The sequence below is a fragment of the Abramis brama genome (assembly GCF_963993115.1).
Source record: "Abramis brama genome assembly, chromosome: 1".
Classification (NCBI taxonomy): domain Eukaryota; kingdom Metazoa; phylum Chordata; class Actinopteri; order Cypriniformes; family Leuciscidae; genus Abramis; species Abramis brama.
Genome location: NC_139963.1, coordinates 33600327 through 33616807, shown reverse-complemented (window position 1 = coordinate 33616807; position 16481 = coordinate 33600327). Strand labels below are relative to the sequence as shown.

At 36.1% G+C, this 16481-nt stretch overlaps 1 protein-coding gene across 2 annotated transcripts; it reads right to left on the bottom strand.

Annotated features, from left to right (window-relative positions):
• Window positions 1-4293: 4293 nt before the first annotated feature.
• Window positions 4294-15824, bottom strand: wipi1 (WD repeat domain, phosphoinositide interacting 1). 2 transcript variants are annotated; one of them, XM_084115899.1, is made up of 13 exons: window positions 15451-15824; window positions 14130-14212; window positions 13205-13374; window positions 12928-13024; window positions 12721-12818; window positions 12484-12576; window positions 10074-10144; window positions 9832-9939; window positions 9536-9700; window positions 9335-9442; window positions 7636-7766; window positions 7456-7556; window positions 4294-4904 (listed from the first exon to the last, which is right to left on the bottom strand). In XM_084115899.1, the coding sequence occupies exons 1-13, from the start codon at window positions 15534-15536 to the stop codon at window positions 4854-4856; spliced, it is 1362 nt and encodes a 453-aa protein (XP_083972025.1). In that variant the 5' UTR covers window positions 15537-15824; the 3' UTR covers window positions 4294-4853. The 2 variants fall into 2 exon arrangements, with proteins under 2 accessions (XP_083972025.1, XP_083972026.1); XM_084115900.1 differs by having other exon boundaries at window positions 13205-13371.
• Between the last annotated feature and the right edge of the window lie 657 nt (window positions 15825-16481).

Below are 16481 nucleotides of genomic sequence, written 5' to 3'. Positions count from 1 at the left end.
ATTGGACTTGGTGAACTGGCTGGATGGATGTGCTCAAATTATGATATCTCTCCTATCTGTTTAAACAGAGAAACAAATCCTTACAAGATCTGGAGCTCATATGTCTGAAGAGTCAATATATCACAGCACTTAATTAAATCATTTGTTATTTGACCGCAACATCACCAGCCTTCTGTAAAATGAAATATAATTATATGAAAATACAAGTATTTCAAAATGAGTTTTAGTTAATAATATAAATCATCGTATGAACAGCATTTTGAATAATCAAGACTATGTGAGGAATCTGAGGATCATGACAGGACTGAGCGTGACCGTAGTGATCTAAATGCACGAGCATGCGCATGCGAGAGCTGTGGGGAGGCAATTCTCGTGCACGTGAAGCATGATAGGAGCCGGCCGGGTAAAACAGGTTTATTCCAGTTCTGTCTCCGGCATGAGCTTACTCATTAAAGCTTGCGTTATCAGCGTGTGCGTTTTAATGGCACCATGTAAATACGGACGGAAATGTCAATATTTGTTAAACACCCTTCAAGGAGATCCCTTAAAACTCCGACATTTTGGTTATTTTTTACATTGCCGGCTGTGACGTCACATGCACATCCTTCACAGACACCCGGGTGACGTGCATCTAGGAAACTTGTAATAATGCAAACCTTGATGAATGCATGGATTTTTTACAGTCTGTGATGAATACACATGAATAAACATGAATACACAACTATAACACAAAGCCGTCGTCACATTTAAAACAGGCTTTGCTGTTGCGATATTCTGATAACTTTTTTTAGGATTGCTTTACGTAGTTTGTGAGATGAAGGGTTCATGGATGCTGGCTTAATAATACATAAAATATTCTATATAGGCCTATTGGGGTCCAAACGTCTGAGACCACCAATTTAATATACATATTTTGGATTTTATAAGCACAACAGTTCTTAAAAAGTAAAAAGATAATAAAAAAATAAAATAAAAAGGGAAAAAAATCTTTTTATGTCCCCTTTTTTGCTTCAACTCAACAAATTTGTCTAAAACCTGACGATCATGAGGTCTCCAGACTCCAGCATGATTTGAGATCACCCCAAAAGCATCTTGAGCTTCAATAAAAGGAAAATCTGACAAATCTCACATGTATGTTGAGGCTGAATTGGCATATTTGACTAGAACTAGTGCATAATCTGAAATATTTTTTCATTTTTTTTTTTTTTTAAATCCTTACATTTCTATCTTATTTCCAATTACATTTCTAAAAATTTAAATTAAATCTAAATAATTTCTCTATGCATTTATCAGTAGATTATGCATTTATCTTTCCAGGCGGCCTTACAGAGGCTGTCATTGAGAGATAAGTAACCAACTGACTTTGTTACCTAAGAATGGCTTGCGTCATTCCCTTTAGTAATTAGGTGTTGAAAGCTTGTGTTGTGTTCAGCACACAAAACAGAGGCATGTGCATCAGATTTTTAAACTGCAGCTGATATGGTGAGGAATATAGGAATCCATCACTTATCGAAGACAAAAGGATAACTCCAAATCGTGTTTTTCTAATTTACTATTATTTTGTTTGTATTTCTTTTTTATTTTATTAATGTTTTTGAGATTGTTTTTCACAGAAGCCTTAGTAATAATTAACATCATAAGATGTTGTTACACAGTAGATTTAACCATAACAAGAGTTCATATGATCATTAAATGCTGACTTAGAATGTCTAGTTAAATTATACACTGTGTACCGTCAGACTTTAACAAACAAGATTACAGGGCAACGCTCTGTCCTCACAATGAATAGCTGACCATCATTTTAGCTTTACTACAATGTAAGGGTGAAAGTAGAGCACTGAGTTGCATCTAAATATTCGTCGTTAATGAGTAACGATAATTCCTTAAAGTGTCCTTGTGAAAAAATGTAAAAGTTGCTGTTTATGTGTTACAATTATCATTCGGTAACTTGAAGGAGATATCCGGTATGCGTTTGTCTATGCCAAGCCCTGCATTGAAGCAGAAGACGCAATAATATGTTCAGTACCCTGGACAGCTCATTTATCACACACTTCAGGCCCATTTTTTTTTAATTCACATTTTCCTATGCAAATAATTGTTGTTTGGAATGCTCAAAAACTTGGGAATGTGTTCATTTCAGGGCTTTTAGGTAAATACTTTAAGAGTTTATCATCAATACCATTCTGAGAATCTGCATTTTTATCTTCTTGGAGGCATCAAAAGGGTCCAGATATTCAAAGCACCTTGTCTTATTGGTGAATTTATGTTTGTTGCTGTCCTCTCCCCCTTCCAGATGTGCGTTGCTTCAATTCAAATTTGCATTTGTTAATATATTTGCTAACTGACTGTAGGCTTTATTTGACTCTATAGCCCAACCCTACACTGGGACGTAATATAATACTCACAGCTGGGAAAGCTAAAAAGAAACAGAAACAAAAACAATGTCACTATAAAGCATGTTCATTGTAGTGTTTTAGGTGTATGTACAAAGTGTAATTTATGGATTTATTCTAAATGAGCCATTTTTAGAATCTGTTTTAACTTAATTGAGGCAGAAACAGCACAATACATTTTTGTTTGATGGCACATTCTTTGTTTTACACTGTAAGATATTATAAGAGGACTTTTAAGTTATAACAGTCAGAACACTGCTCAGTATCACTTTACAATAAGTATTAACAAATTCCATTTGTTAACATTAGTTAACATGAGCTAACAATGAACAATACTTCTATAGAATTTATTAATCTTAGTTAATGTTAATTTCAACATTTAATAATAAATTATTAAAATCAAAAGTTGTATCTATTACTATTATGTAATGCCCCTGATCTAACATGAATTAAAAATGCTAAAGCTAACATTAGTATATACTGTAATGTATGTAATACAATCTGAACAGCTCAGTTAGTTAATGCTAATGCATTAACCTATGTTAACTATGGGGCCTTATTGTCAAGTGTTACCCTGCTCAGCTGCGCATGTGTAGATCATATCATTTCAGGCTGCGTACAAAATGTACCTACGTGTCACGTTGAAACAGTTCTTTTCCATCTGTTTGTCCTTCTCTGGCATGAGCAGGTCTTTATTACATTTATCAGCTCTGTTGTTCACTCTGACCTTTAACCTCATCTGCTGCATGGAGTCTCTGTTGTCACAACACCAGTCCTGTCTCAATGCCATGCCCTGTATTTGAGCTCTGTACATCAATTATGCTGGGCCTAACTTTCAGGACACATAGAATTACATAACCTAACCTATAAACTATTATTAGTATCCCATTCATATCCTTTTGCAAGCAAGTGCAGAGAATAATAGGCAACATAACATGACCTCAGAAGTTGAACACATGAGCACTGTGGGACAACAGAGTTATTTTGACGGGATTGTGGCCAAAGCTCAACATGTTCTTTTGCCTTTCAAAACAAATATTGATCAGTGAAGTACAGCTGATTTCTCACACTACCGAAGTGCTCCAGTTTCTAAGGTTTTCCATCTCTTCTCTTATACTCTTGCTGAAATATACAACGGTAGCCTTAATGATCTCATATTTGTACAAACTTATATATCATTTTGTAGTGTTACCGACTAGGAAATGCTTTGTTTACACTGTAAAAGAAAGACATGGCAAACTCACACTTATATGTTTTAGTATGAAGGATCTCAAGATCTCTGTGGGCCATACCATCAAATTTAGATTGTAAAGAGAAAAGCCTCTTAAGCAATTTGTGAAATGCATTTCTATTCAAACCTTTTTTACAATTCATCTTTAAAATCAACTGTTAGATAGACAAAGACAATCTAATGCGACCTATGGCACAAATACTTATACAATACTGTATATGACGTTAGTCAGAAATGTTCATGGTGTCCTCAGTCTTTTTCCAGTATCATTCGATTTTTATCAGGTTGACTGGTGATAAATCAAAGACATGTCAAGTCAGGTCAGTAAGATATAATTATAAAAACATAAAGTTTGTGAAAGAAGTCTCTCCAAGGCTAAAACTAATATTGTGAAATAATACTGCAATTTAAATGAACTATTTGAATATATTTTATAATGTAATTTTATTTTCTTTGATGTCAAAGCTGAATTTTCAGCATCATTACTCCAGTCTTCAGTGTCACATGATCCTTCAGAAATCATTTTAATATGATGATTTTCTGCTCAAGAAACATTTCTTATTATATATCAATGTTGAAAACAGTTGTGCTGCTTAATATTTTGTGGAATATTTCAAATGTCTTTACTGTTAATTTCAAAATAGAGAAAAAAACACAGGAGACAAGAGGTGCTTTGCATAATTTCATTCCTAATATATTTCCTACATATTCATATCTTTTTTTGTCTTTTGGTCTTGAGCGATCCAGCAAAATACTTTGCACTTTTACAAGTAAAATTATAGGCACATACATACAAAACATCCCGCTGTATTAGTATCCAGGATGGTAACATGTAAACATATTAAGTATCAATACAGCAAAACACATATATATAAAAAAAAGTAATTCCTCTTCTCTTATGATTCAATATGATGGTGTTATAAATTAAAAGAATAAAATGCTACAGTATTACGACTGAATTAATACAATGTGTTACATAACTAGAACAATATGTGGTTATATTTCAGTCATGCACCTCATTTATAACACACCCTTCAGGGGATTGAGTGACAACGACCCAAATCCCTGATCAACTCAATTTAAGATATTAGCATTTCAACCGCTCCGTTAATAATTTAGCACCCTGAAGTTAGTTTGTTGGTTTTTATCATTATTATCATTGTTTGTCCTTGCTCATGCACTGAGGGTCCTCCATTGACAGTTGCGGCCTCCGCCTGTTCTCTACCCTCTCACGGTCGTCTCCCCTTGCCTCGCCCAGATCCGTCACGGCACCAATTTATCTACCGGAAACCAGAACAGAGCTTTATTGTTCCCTCAGCCATGGGTGTGTTATAGACAGATACAGATCTCAACAGGAGCTAGCTGAGAACATGTTTGACCCATATCAGTTAGTCACAATGACACTCGGAAGGTATATGAAAGCAATAGCAATGGCATCTGAATATGTAAGTTCAAATTGATATCTTATAAATGATAAAATCCTTCTGACATCAGAGTCCTGAGCTCCTCCGTTTAAACCAATATCATTAAACTCTCTGAAAGACTATAGTTCCTGATCTATCAAAACGAGACATGAAGTGTTAGCAGTAACAAGGCCTGCTGGACAACAATAAGTGCTCCACCATGTGGAGTTAAGTGAGCACTGCATCAATGTAAATCATTATTAACATCTCCACTTGATCTTGAGTTTGTTCGCATCATAAAATATCTTCGTTAAAATCCAATTAATCCATTGAGATTTGTTCAGAATATAAGGTGTAAAATGTTTATACTCCTGTATGTTGTGTGTGTGTGTGTGTGTGTGTGCGTGTGTGTGCATAGACAAAAATGTGTTTGACGTCATGAAATTTAGACTGAAATAGAAAAAGAGTTCTCATAGTTATATAATGAAGCAATGGCCAGGAATCAAAACAAATAACTAGGGTGGATTCAATGCATTCATATCTTGGTCCTGTCTGTGCACAAACAAACGAATCAGTCAACCAACTTCTGCTCACGTCCATGTATATAAGATCAGAGACATCATAAAACAGCAACAGCTGGTTTAGTGTCAGAAAATGTACATATAAAGTGAAACACATTTGGATGATTTGTCACTGCCTTTGTTTTTAAATTATGATTAGATTTGTTACATACAGTATACACCACCGTTCAAAAGTTTGGAGTTGGTACGTTTTTTTAAATGCTTTTCAAAAAAGTCTCTTATGCTCACCAAGGCTGTATTTATTTGATCAAAAGTACAGTAAAACAGTACTATTGTGAAATATTATTACAATTTAAAATAAAAAAAAATATTTTTATATATTTTAAAATGTAATTTATTCCTGTGATGACAACGCTGTATTTTCAACATCATTACTTACTACTTACTAGTTTTCAATGTCACATATTTTGATAAAGTTAATAGACGGCATTCATTTAAAATAACAATCGTTTATAACATTATGTATTCACTGTCACTTTTAATTAATTTAATGCATCCTTGCTGAATAAAAGTATTCATTTCTTTAAGAAATAAAAAAAATCGTACTGACCCTTAACATTTGAATGGTATTTCATTACATACTATTTACTATGCTTAAAGGTACACTATGTAACTTTTGTTTTTGTTCAATACATCATCAATCCTTCTTCCAAAACATGTTCTTGTCTTTCCCTGATTCTCTATGGTAAGCCTATTATAAGTGTTTAGACAGGCGGGTAAATTGTGGGTGTCACTCGTTCGTGCCTGTCTCATCATATCCGTAAATAGAGGAAAGTTCCTTCAGTTCCTTTGAAGCGCGTATGGCAGGGATGGGCAACTTCGGTCCTGGAGGGCCACTGTCCTACAGAGTTTAGCTCCAACCCTGAAAAAATCACCTGCCTGTAATTTTCTAGTAATCCTGAGGACCTTGATTAGCTTGTTCAGGTGTGTTTGATTAGGGTTGAAGCTAAACTCTGTGGGACAGTGGCCCTCCAGGACCGAAGTTGCCCATCTCTGGTGCATGGTGTGCGAGTGGTATAGCTTAGCTCTCACAACGAGCGAAAGGTTGAGATGGAGCAGCTAAATCTCGAACCTCTGGAGAATCACCCGTTTTTTAAAATGCACAAAATAGAGGAGAGTCTCCAGGCAAAAAGAGAACGCGACAGAGCTCGTAATAAAACAAGAATCGATATTGGCTTGACTTTTCAGAGATGGCGAGAACTGAGGGATTTGAAATGTTGTAAAAGCAACATGGAGATGCTGTTTTATTACTCAACAGGTAAGATGTTTTATTAAACAGATAGATTGCCATATGTAGCTCTCTAACATCCTTTCTATCCAAACTGTATATTATATCTCTTAAGCCAAGTAGTGAATGTTTTATGATCAGTAGGATAACCATATTCATCCGCAGTGTACAAGCACAACCAAAACAATGTTCTTCTGCAAAATGCATGCAGTTTTGTTTTTAATCGCTAGAGGGCCATACGTTACATAGTGTACCTTTAAGTGTCCCACTTTGCCTGTATTCACCCTGAACTTAGGCTAAATACATTAATGTAGCATTACTTCAGTCTAAATACAGAGTAATACCACTGAAATATATACTAAATTATTTCATTTTTCAAAGAAATAATGTCTGGAGTGATATTTGTCATTTATGTTGTGTAAGAAACAACATATTCAGCTTCTGATGTGACTAAACTGCAACATTTGGTCCTCATCAGACCTGAAGAGGCTGGTGTTGGTTTGGTTACAGATAATAAATCACACTTAGTTTGAATGCTTGTGGACAGAGGGACAAGACAACCCCATACACTGGAATGCAACACCGGCGCTTTGACTTGGAGAGGTTAGCGAATGCTCACGGGAGGAAATTCTGTTTCGTCGTCCAGGCACACAGGCCCTGCTGCGAACTCATGCTCGGGAATCACCTCGCCCTTCTTAGCTCCCCCATCCTCGGAGTACCCTGAGAAGAACACAGTTGGGTGATCATGAAAATGAGTTCAAATGTGAATGAATGCGTGTGTTTAAGGGTGTTGTGGTACCTGTGAGAGTAGCTGTAACGGGTCCAGAGGTGGGGATGGCCACGGTGGCAGCATATGACTGGCATGCTTGCGGCGGCTCTGTGAGTTCAGATTTCTCTGTCTCCTCCCACTCCTTATCTGATCCAAACAACCTGGGGGTTAAAGGCGACATCAGTACAAATAAGGTCTGCGCTTATAAAGAGACTTTCATGCTTTGTTCTACGATATAAATTGCACAGTCATACCTCAAACATGAATTTTGAAACTGCTGTGCTTTACAAAAATATGTAAGTTGCTAACTACCACATCGAGGCCTCTTGTTCGTAAATGGATTGAATGAATTGGGTCACCTCATTCATAACCGACGATTTGCTGAGTCAGTGACTGAACGAGAGTGTGCATGTCGGCATGCGAGTCATTCACAGCAATGAAAGAAAAGGGGTGGAAGAATTAGGAATTTGTAAAACTTACCACTTACCACTAACTAAGAAACTATTAATTAATTTAGACCTATTTTTTGTTGTTTTTTATATCTTGATTAATTATGCCCCACATATGACTGGAGGGAGAAAAATTATATATCTATATATATATATTTTGTTATTTTAGTATTATTTATGCACCATATATTATTTACTATAGCTTATTTTTAACTATTTTATATTATTTTACTATATGAAATTTTAAAATTTTCAGTTTAAGTTTTAGTAATGTTGTTATGTGCTGTCATTTTTATATATATATATATATATATATATATATATATATATATATATTTCTATTGGAATTTAATTATTTTTATTTAAGATTTAGTTTTAGTAATTCTAATACTATTTTCAACTTCAGTTAGTTGCCATGGTTAATTTTAGGTTTTATAAGTTTAAGTTTTTAACTAAAATTAAAATTTTATTTCAGCTTTATTTCAATTGACCTAAAACAATTTGTAATCCTTTTAGTTGTAGTTTTAGCTAACTGTCGTTTTTTGGAGAAAAACACTTATGCATCTTAATACACACCCTTTCTGTAGAATCTCAGTAGAATTGAAGGCAGGCAAATTTTAATAAGACTTGTTTTGTTTGTGCTTTTCAATGAATCACTTGAGTCAGACTCAATGACAAGCTCATAATGCACAAAAAGACTCTACTTGTTGATTCTCGTCATCCACTGGCATAATGATGTAAAATGCAGAAAAGGTCAACGAATCTTAAAGGAATAGTTCACTTAAAAATTAAAAAAACATTTACTCACTCTCAAGTAGTTTCAAACCTGTATGAATTTCTTTCTTCTGCTGAACACAAAATAAGTTATTTTGAAGAATGTCGGTAACAAAACAGTTGATGGACCCCATTGACTTCCATTGTATTCTTTTCCTACTATGGAAGTCAATGGTGTCCATCAACTGTTTTGTTACCGACATTCTTCAAAATAACTTATTTTGTGTTCAGCAGAAGAAAGAAATTCATACAGGTTTGAAACTACTTGAGGGTGAGTTATTGATGATAGAATGTTCATTTTTAAAACTATTCCTTTAACCATTTTGAGTGAACAGATTTAAAAGTTTGAAGCCTTTTGAACTCGTCCAGTTGCCTGAGCACTTACAATGGAATCCAGCATGAAAGTATGTATAGCACAAAAACAATTTTTATTTAATTTTTTTTATGTGCTATATTTAATAACATACCACACAGCTCATTTGTTTAAAAAAAGAGTGAAAACTCACCTGTGCTTCTGCACCAGAGTGCACTCACCCCCATCTTGAGGGTCAATGTTATAGATGAATAGCTGCCCATCAGAGGAGGCCACAAGCAAACGTGGAAGTTTCTGGATTCTGATTGGTCAAGTGAAACTCTTGAATGAGTTTTTTTCCTCAGTAAATACTGTTACTCATTCTAGATTGCTGTGTAATGACTGCAGGACTCACATTGCCAGGGCACAGACATTCTTCTGACCGGCCATCTGGAGACGGACGGTTGCGAAGGCTCGGTCTTGACTCATCATGCCTGACACCTGTGCTGGGAGGTAGCTACTGGCTGCTGTGAACATCTTACCTACATATGTTGACCAAGAGGGAGCTTCCTCCTCCCCGCTGCAAGTAAAAAACATCCACAAAAACATGGATGAGCACAAACACAAACACTGACAAAGTTTAGATTTGTCAGTAAAAAAAAAAAGAGATCCTGACTCAATTACACTGGTAGCAAGGAGCTTTTTCAGTACCTTGGGCTGTGCTGTTCAAGCTTGAAAATGTGCACCGTCTCTGTATTGCTTGAGGCACAGAGGAACTGAGCATCCGGGCTGAAGGAAAGGGAGCTGATGTTGACATACCTTTGGGGACACAAACACACAAAGGTCAAAAGCATACACAAAACAGACTCACACTTCAACTCTCTTTCTGTATGATTAAAGTATCTTCAGTGTTCACTGTGAGATCTGAATCATCATTATCATCATCATTGTACCTTTTCATCCCCCGCCGGAACTCAAACAAGCGCAGTCCCTCTGGAATAGAGAAGACTCGAATCACTGTGCCCTGGGACGGGAGAAAAGAAGTGGACAGATGCTCAGAGCTGTGTGTCTACGTTTGTGTGTAAGGTATGACTATGTGAATAAACACGTCTGGGTTGCATTTCACCCCGTAAATAGAAAGAAAAAACACCACAAAACAAGACATTATATTTTGCCTATAGAATACAAAACATATTTTAGGACAATTAGAATTGTTTTTCATTGTGATATTTTATTTCTATGGAGCCCCTAAAGGGACATAGTGGAGGAAAAATTATGACGTGGATGGAAAAATTATTCCAATGCCTTTGCGTTCCCTCGCATATTTTTGAGTTCCTCCGAGAAACTTTTGTGAGTGAATGCAAAAGCATTGAAATATTTTTTCCCTCTCATCTCATTTTTGTCCCTTTAGGTGCTCCGTATATTTCACAATACAGCAAATCTGGACATATGGGGTCATATGATGCGATTTCTTGTTTTCCTTTTTCTTTAGTGTGTTATGTAGCTGTTTGTGCAAGTATAAGATCTGCAGAGTTACAAAGCTCAAAGTGTCAAACCTAACGAGATATTCTTTAAAAGTTAAGGCTCAGCCACGCCTTCCTAAAGCGCTTTGTTCAAACACACCCCCACAAATCTACGTCAGTATGTTTCATAACACCACCCAAATGTGTACAAAGAAAGAAGGTGTAACTTTTATTCTCGCTGTATTATTGTTGCCGCCGGCGCCGCCATGTCGTGGAGACACTGTTTTTCGTGACTACTTTGTTTGGCCTTCCAAAAGAGGACACAATTAGAAAACAGTGCTTAAGCTTTATTTTCAACACTGTTCCAGAACAGTGTCATTATCATTAATCACCTGTCATTACTGCTCTGGGAGCTGATGTTCCAAATATGGTAAGGGGCGTGACATTTCCATCACGCGCTTAAGGTTTTTGGGCCAATCACAATGCACTGGATCGCTGGCCAATCAGAGCACAACGCGCTTTTCAGAACAATGAGCTTTGTAAAAATCGACGAGTTTCAGAAAGGCGGAGGAGCAATAATAGAGGAGCAATAATAATGCACAGTATGTGTAAAATAATGACTTTTTTAACCTAAAACAGTGTAAACACATTGCATTAAACCAAATACACAAAATAATGGTCTTTTTTAGAACCATCATAGACCCTTTACTTAACAGCTCTAAAATACTTTATCGGGTAGAAATTCTGAGTAAAAAAAAAAAAAATTATCCTTAATTCTTGTCCAATAAATCACGAACAACTGGAGATATCTGGGGCCTTCAAATATTGTTGTGGAGTCAAAAAGATTAAAATAATGTAAATATAATTAAATATTACATTTCAAAATAAACAAATATTATAATTACAACAAAATATTATAATATAATGTTTTTTTTATTTAAATCAGCATAAAAGCCTTATAACATATACAACCCTAAAAAACATAAAAAAATGACATAACATCATATTTCTTTTTTGCATAATGAAATTTTTGCATATGAAAATAAAATAAAAAATGCTTTATGTTAATGACAATGTGGGGTGTGCTAAACTGACATGAAAATAATCACAATGCAAAAAATCGTAATGCTACCAAAAACAGGCAAAATATAATTTCGGCATCACTTTACAATAAGTTTCCATTTATTAACATTACTTAACTACATTAGTTAACATGAACTAACAATGAAAAATACTTCTACAGCATTTATTAATCTTAGTTAATATTAATTTCAACATTTATTGATACATTATTAAAATCAAAAGTTGTATGTTAAGATCATGTAATGGTCCTGAGCTAACATAAACTAACAATGAACAGTTGTTTTTATTAACTAACATCAACAAAGAATAATAAATACTGTAACAAATGTATTGCTCATTGTTAGTTAAAGTTAGTTATAACATGGTCTGGGTGAATACTCGATTCTGATTGGCTGCAGGGTGTCCATTAAAAAGTGATAGAGGACACCTAGTAAATAAACCGTCAGGCGTAACCAGGGAAACCAAGTTATTGTTTGTAAAAACTTTAGATTTCGATTGTAAAACTAATTAAAATATAAACTAATGTTTTAAAAATGTGTTATTTGGCAAGTGACCATGGTATAAGCGGGTTAATGCCCTTCGAGGTGTCCATTGTCAGGTATTAATGGACTTCGGCGGAGGCAACCGGTTCACGCCTCGCCTTCGTCCATTAATACCTGACAATGGACACCTCGAAGGGCATTAACCCTTACATAATACATAATCTAATGTTAACTAATACAACTTTATTGTAAAGTTTTTTTGACCCAGACGTGTTCTAAACGATTTTGTGAGGTTCACTAACAGGCTGTGTTTCTGTATAACAGTGGAGCTTTACCCTTTCAGAAGCACTGGCCAGTTTGGTGCCGGAGGCATTGAAGGTGATGGCGGCCAGTGGACTGTCATGAGCTGGAATCATGGTCACAGTGCTCTGAGCAGACAAAGACACACACACACACAACAAAGACAAAGATTTATACAGTGCATCAGGACTGAAGAGCAGGCATTTGTCTCATGTATAGCAAAGGAACTGCCAAAATGAGCAGCTAAACAGCTTCTTGGCCTGCGTTTTTACCAGATTGTTGGCATCATAGACAATAATTTCTCCGATGGTGTCACTGCCTGGATATGCCAGGAAAGAGTTGGAATGGTTGATGGAGAGAGCACAGAGACCTACAGAAACACACGAGCGGGTTAATATTTATACAGATTTACACAGACAGTTAAAAATTATTAGTCTAGATTAACTGTTTTTGTTTGATTTGTTTTTCAATTCCCTTACCTGATGGGTTGGATGGTGTGTTGAGAAGGGTTTTCAGGAGTTTCATGTCTTTTATATTGTGGATATAAATGGATTCCTCCAGACAGACAACCAGTCTCTGCCACGAAAAAAGAAAAAAACACACACGCATAAAAACAAATTACATATTTACTAACAAACCAAACCACATTTTCAAGTTTAACGACGAAAGAGCACAGAAAGGCAATCATCTTGTCCAGAAGCTTTATAATTTATAAGTGGCAGGTGCCTCGCTCCAGCACAGCTGTGTTGTATTTACCTGTCTGTTGAGACGCACTGCCAGAATGTTGTTCGAGTAACTGTAGTTGCAAATCTCTGTGCCCTTTTTGAAGTGGTAGACGTTCATGCGACGTGGCATGGACTGACTCACCACCACAACCAGGCTGCTGGAGAAAAGCCTTTCCACGATATACACGTCTGGAGTTTCTGCTGAAGGGCAGAAGAGAAAAGGACACATTAGCAGCAACATAAACTAAAAAAGACACATGTAGTTGAGGTACATCTTTTTAAGGATGATTTAAATATCAAATTTAAACACAGTCATTGTGTACACTTAATAATCAGTGTAAATGTGTGTTTTTTGCAGCTTGACCCACTTTATTTTGTTCCAAAGAAATACAAAAATATACAGGTTGTCAGTGATATGAGGCTAAAGTATTATTTTCATTTCTTTTTTTTTACCATTACATTATCGTAAATAAGTCCCCTATGATTTTCCAAGTTTACCTTTTATTTTACACACATCAGCAAAACAGGCTGTTTCTCTGTCTTTAGCTTTTTACCTGCCATCTTTGTTGTGGGCTGCAGATACAATATCAAACACATAAGGCATTGCCATCATGTAACATAAATCAAAACAGACAAGGACAACTTTACACCCTCTAGGGTGAGTTTATCACAACATCAATACTGACAACACAGCCGCAGGTCACAGAGACAAACATTCTCCAAAAACATTTGTAAAGTCAAATAACTTCTCATATCTTTCTCAACAAAATACAGAGGAAATGAGATGGCATTTTCAATGTATTTGTTAAGTGACTCGTTAGAAAGTGACTACACCCTTTGATAACTTCATTATATTGCACATGATGGTTCCTCCTATTGCACTGTAGTTTTGGCAGACAGTCATACTTGCCATTTATATCAAGTTTACACAAAAAAAGAATGGGAAAATATCTCACTACTCTCATGAATGCAGTCCAGTTTGTCCACAGAGGTCACAGAGAATAGTTTGTATCCAGTTTTGGTGCCCACAGCCAAAGACCTGGAAAAACAATAAGATATGATGCTGTATCAAATCTGTTAAATGAATACATCCATTATTTGGAAGTCATTTTCACTTACTAATTACACTGTGTACATGCAATTTATTATGTATAAACAGCTTAATACGGTGAAATATAATATAAAATATAATTAGATAGATTTTCTTGAAGGAAAACACAGATGCAATGGCCAACACTGAAACTACCACTTAATTTTTAAGTGGCAAGCTAAGTCCTTTTAAAATCCTAATACAACACAGGTCCTGACTCAAGATAGAAACATCTGTGTGGATTGCAATCGTTTGGCTTACATATAAACAGAAGAGTTGATGTCTGTTACATTAACTGGGATCTACTTTTAAGGGGCGGGGGAAAGCCCACATCTGTTTTGCAGGCCCTTCATTCCTCTAGAAAAAGCTGTTCACCTCAGATCCTGTGCTTAGCATGTCCTTTTCTACTTTTATTGGAGAACATAGGTATGTCTCCACCATCACTGACCCCAAGACAAAACCTTGTGTTTACAGCAGGACTGTCTGACACGTGTTGGTAATAATTACCACTGTGACTGGTATACCTTATATATACAAAATAACAAAATTCAGATTTTTCTAATACATGTGTGTTTTGCCCTAAGAGAGATTGCTGACTACAATCTCAAAGGGGAGATATATCAGATCACCTGACTCTCAGTATCATGTTTTCTGTTTGATTTGCTGTGCTTGACTTTTCAGACAAGAAACCAGTGTGATCAATCAACCACTAGAAAAGAGGACACGAGCGGCTCATTTAGTCAGGAGACTGTGGACTGATCAATGCAATCTCACAATACTGCAAATGCTGCTTTGAGAAAACGTGAAAAAGGAACAACATTCAGTTTCTTCTCTATAAAATCATGTATAGGCTACAAGATTCATAATCATATATCTAATCTATAAGTAATATTAGTGGATTTTTGTTGTGTTTTGTTTGTTAGTTCAATCCCATTTAAAGCACTTCTGCTCAAAAAACATTGTACAACCATTGAAAAACAGTGCTGAAACAACACTAAGCTCATCTCTCATATTATGCATACAAAACACCGTTATAACATAGTGACTGGCTTTTTTATGGATGTGTAATAATCAAAACAGACAGTAAATAGCGGACAATCCTTTAAGCAGAGGTGACATTCCCTCTTGTAAGGTAACCCGCTGTTAATAGCATCATAGAAACATCCGATTCGGCAGATGATGCTTACGTGGAGTCCTGGTTGAAGGAGACGCAGCACGGCCCCGGCCCCGGCCCCGGCCCGCCAGGACCGTCGGCTCCCTCCTCGATCTCCATCCCGATCCCGATTCCCAACGACCTCCTTCCCTCCCTCCGCCCTGGATCGGAGGCCTGGGATCGGTTGGACCTCTTGGAAAGATAGTGGCAAAGCGGAGACCTACTGAAGAAAAAACTGTAAGGTCCGAATAAAGTGGAAGACAAATATACTCCAACGCTTCAGCTATGCTTCTGCCTCACATTAATGAATTAAAACGCAAGTTTTTGTACATTTACGACTTCTAGCGGAGCAAAGGGAATGAAGCAAAACAAAACCAGCTGATAGTTGTTGCGTCACATCAACATCACATACTAGTGGTTGAAGGAAAATGCGCTGTGTTGTCGTCCGGCTGAACGCTGATTGGTCGAGTGAACTAAGATAGACGCTGATTGGCGGTAAGTGCGGAATTAAGTCAAAGGGGGAGTGGTTTGGCTTTGCAGTGTTACATTTGTCCAATTTTCACGAATACATCCATGAAAGAGTCACTCACTCACAGCCTTTTATTCTTGCTCTGTCGCGCAATATTTATTAGTCCTAGGAAGCCCGACTCATTTCTGCGAATCGCTTCTTTCCAACAGTTTATTGACTGATTTTAAACCGATTCGATCACGTGATCATTCACATCCTGGCCTGGCATATTTTCGGTTAAGTTTGATCAAAAATGGTTTATTGAAATGTAATGTGTTCCAGTTTGTTGCAGCCGTTATTCAGTAAATAAAATACATGAAAACATACATAAACATTATACAAAGTTTATTATAATGTTATAAAGCGCTATATAAATTCCTCATTCATTCATTCATTCTATCTCTCGGTTAAAAAGTTTTTTTTTTTCATGTTTTATTAAAATACTATTTATTTAAAATAAAAAGTGTTGATACAATCAATTAATTGTCTGCTATTAAACTGACTTTTCACTCCTTCGTCCAGTACTCTTACACTCATCAGTTCATCAGTCATTTGCA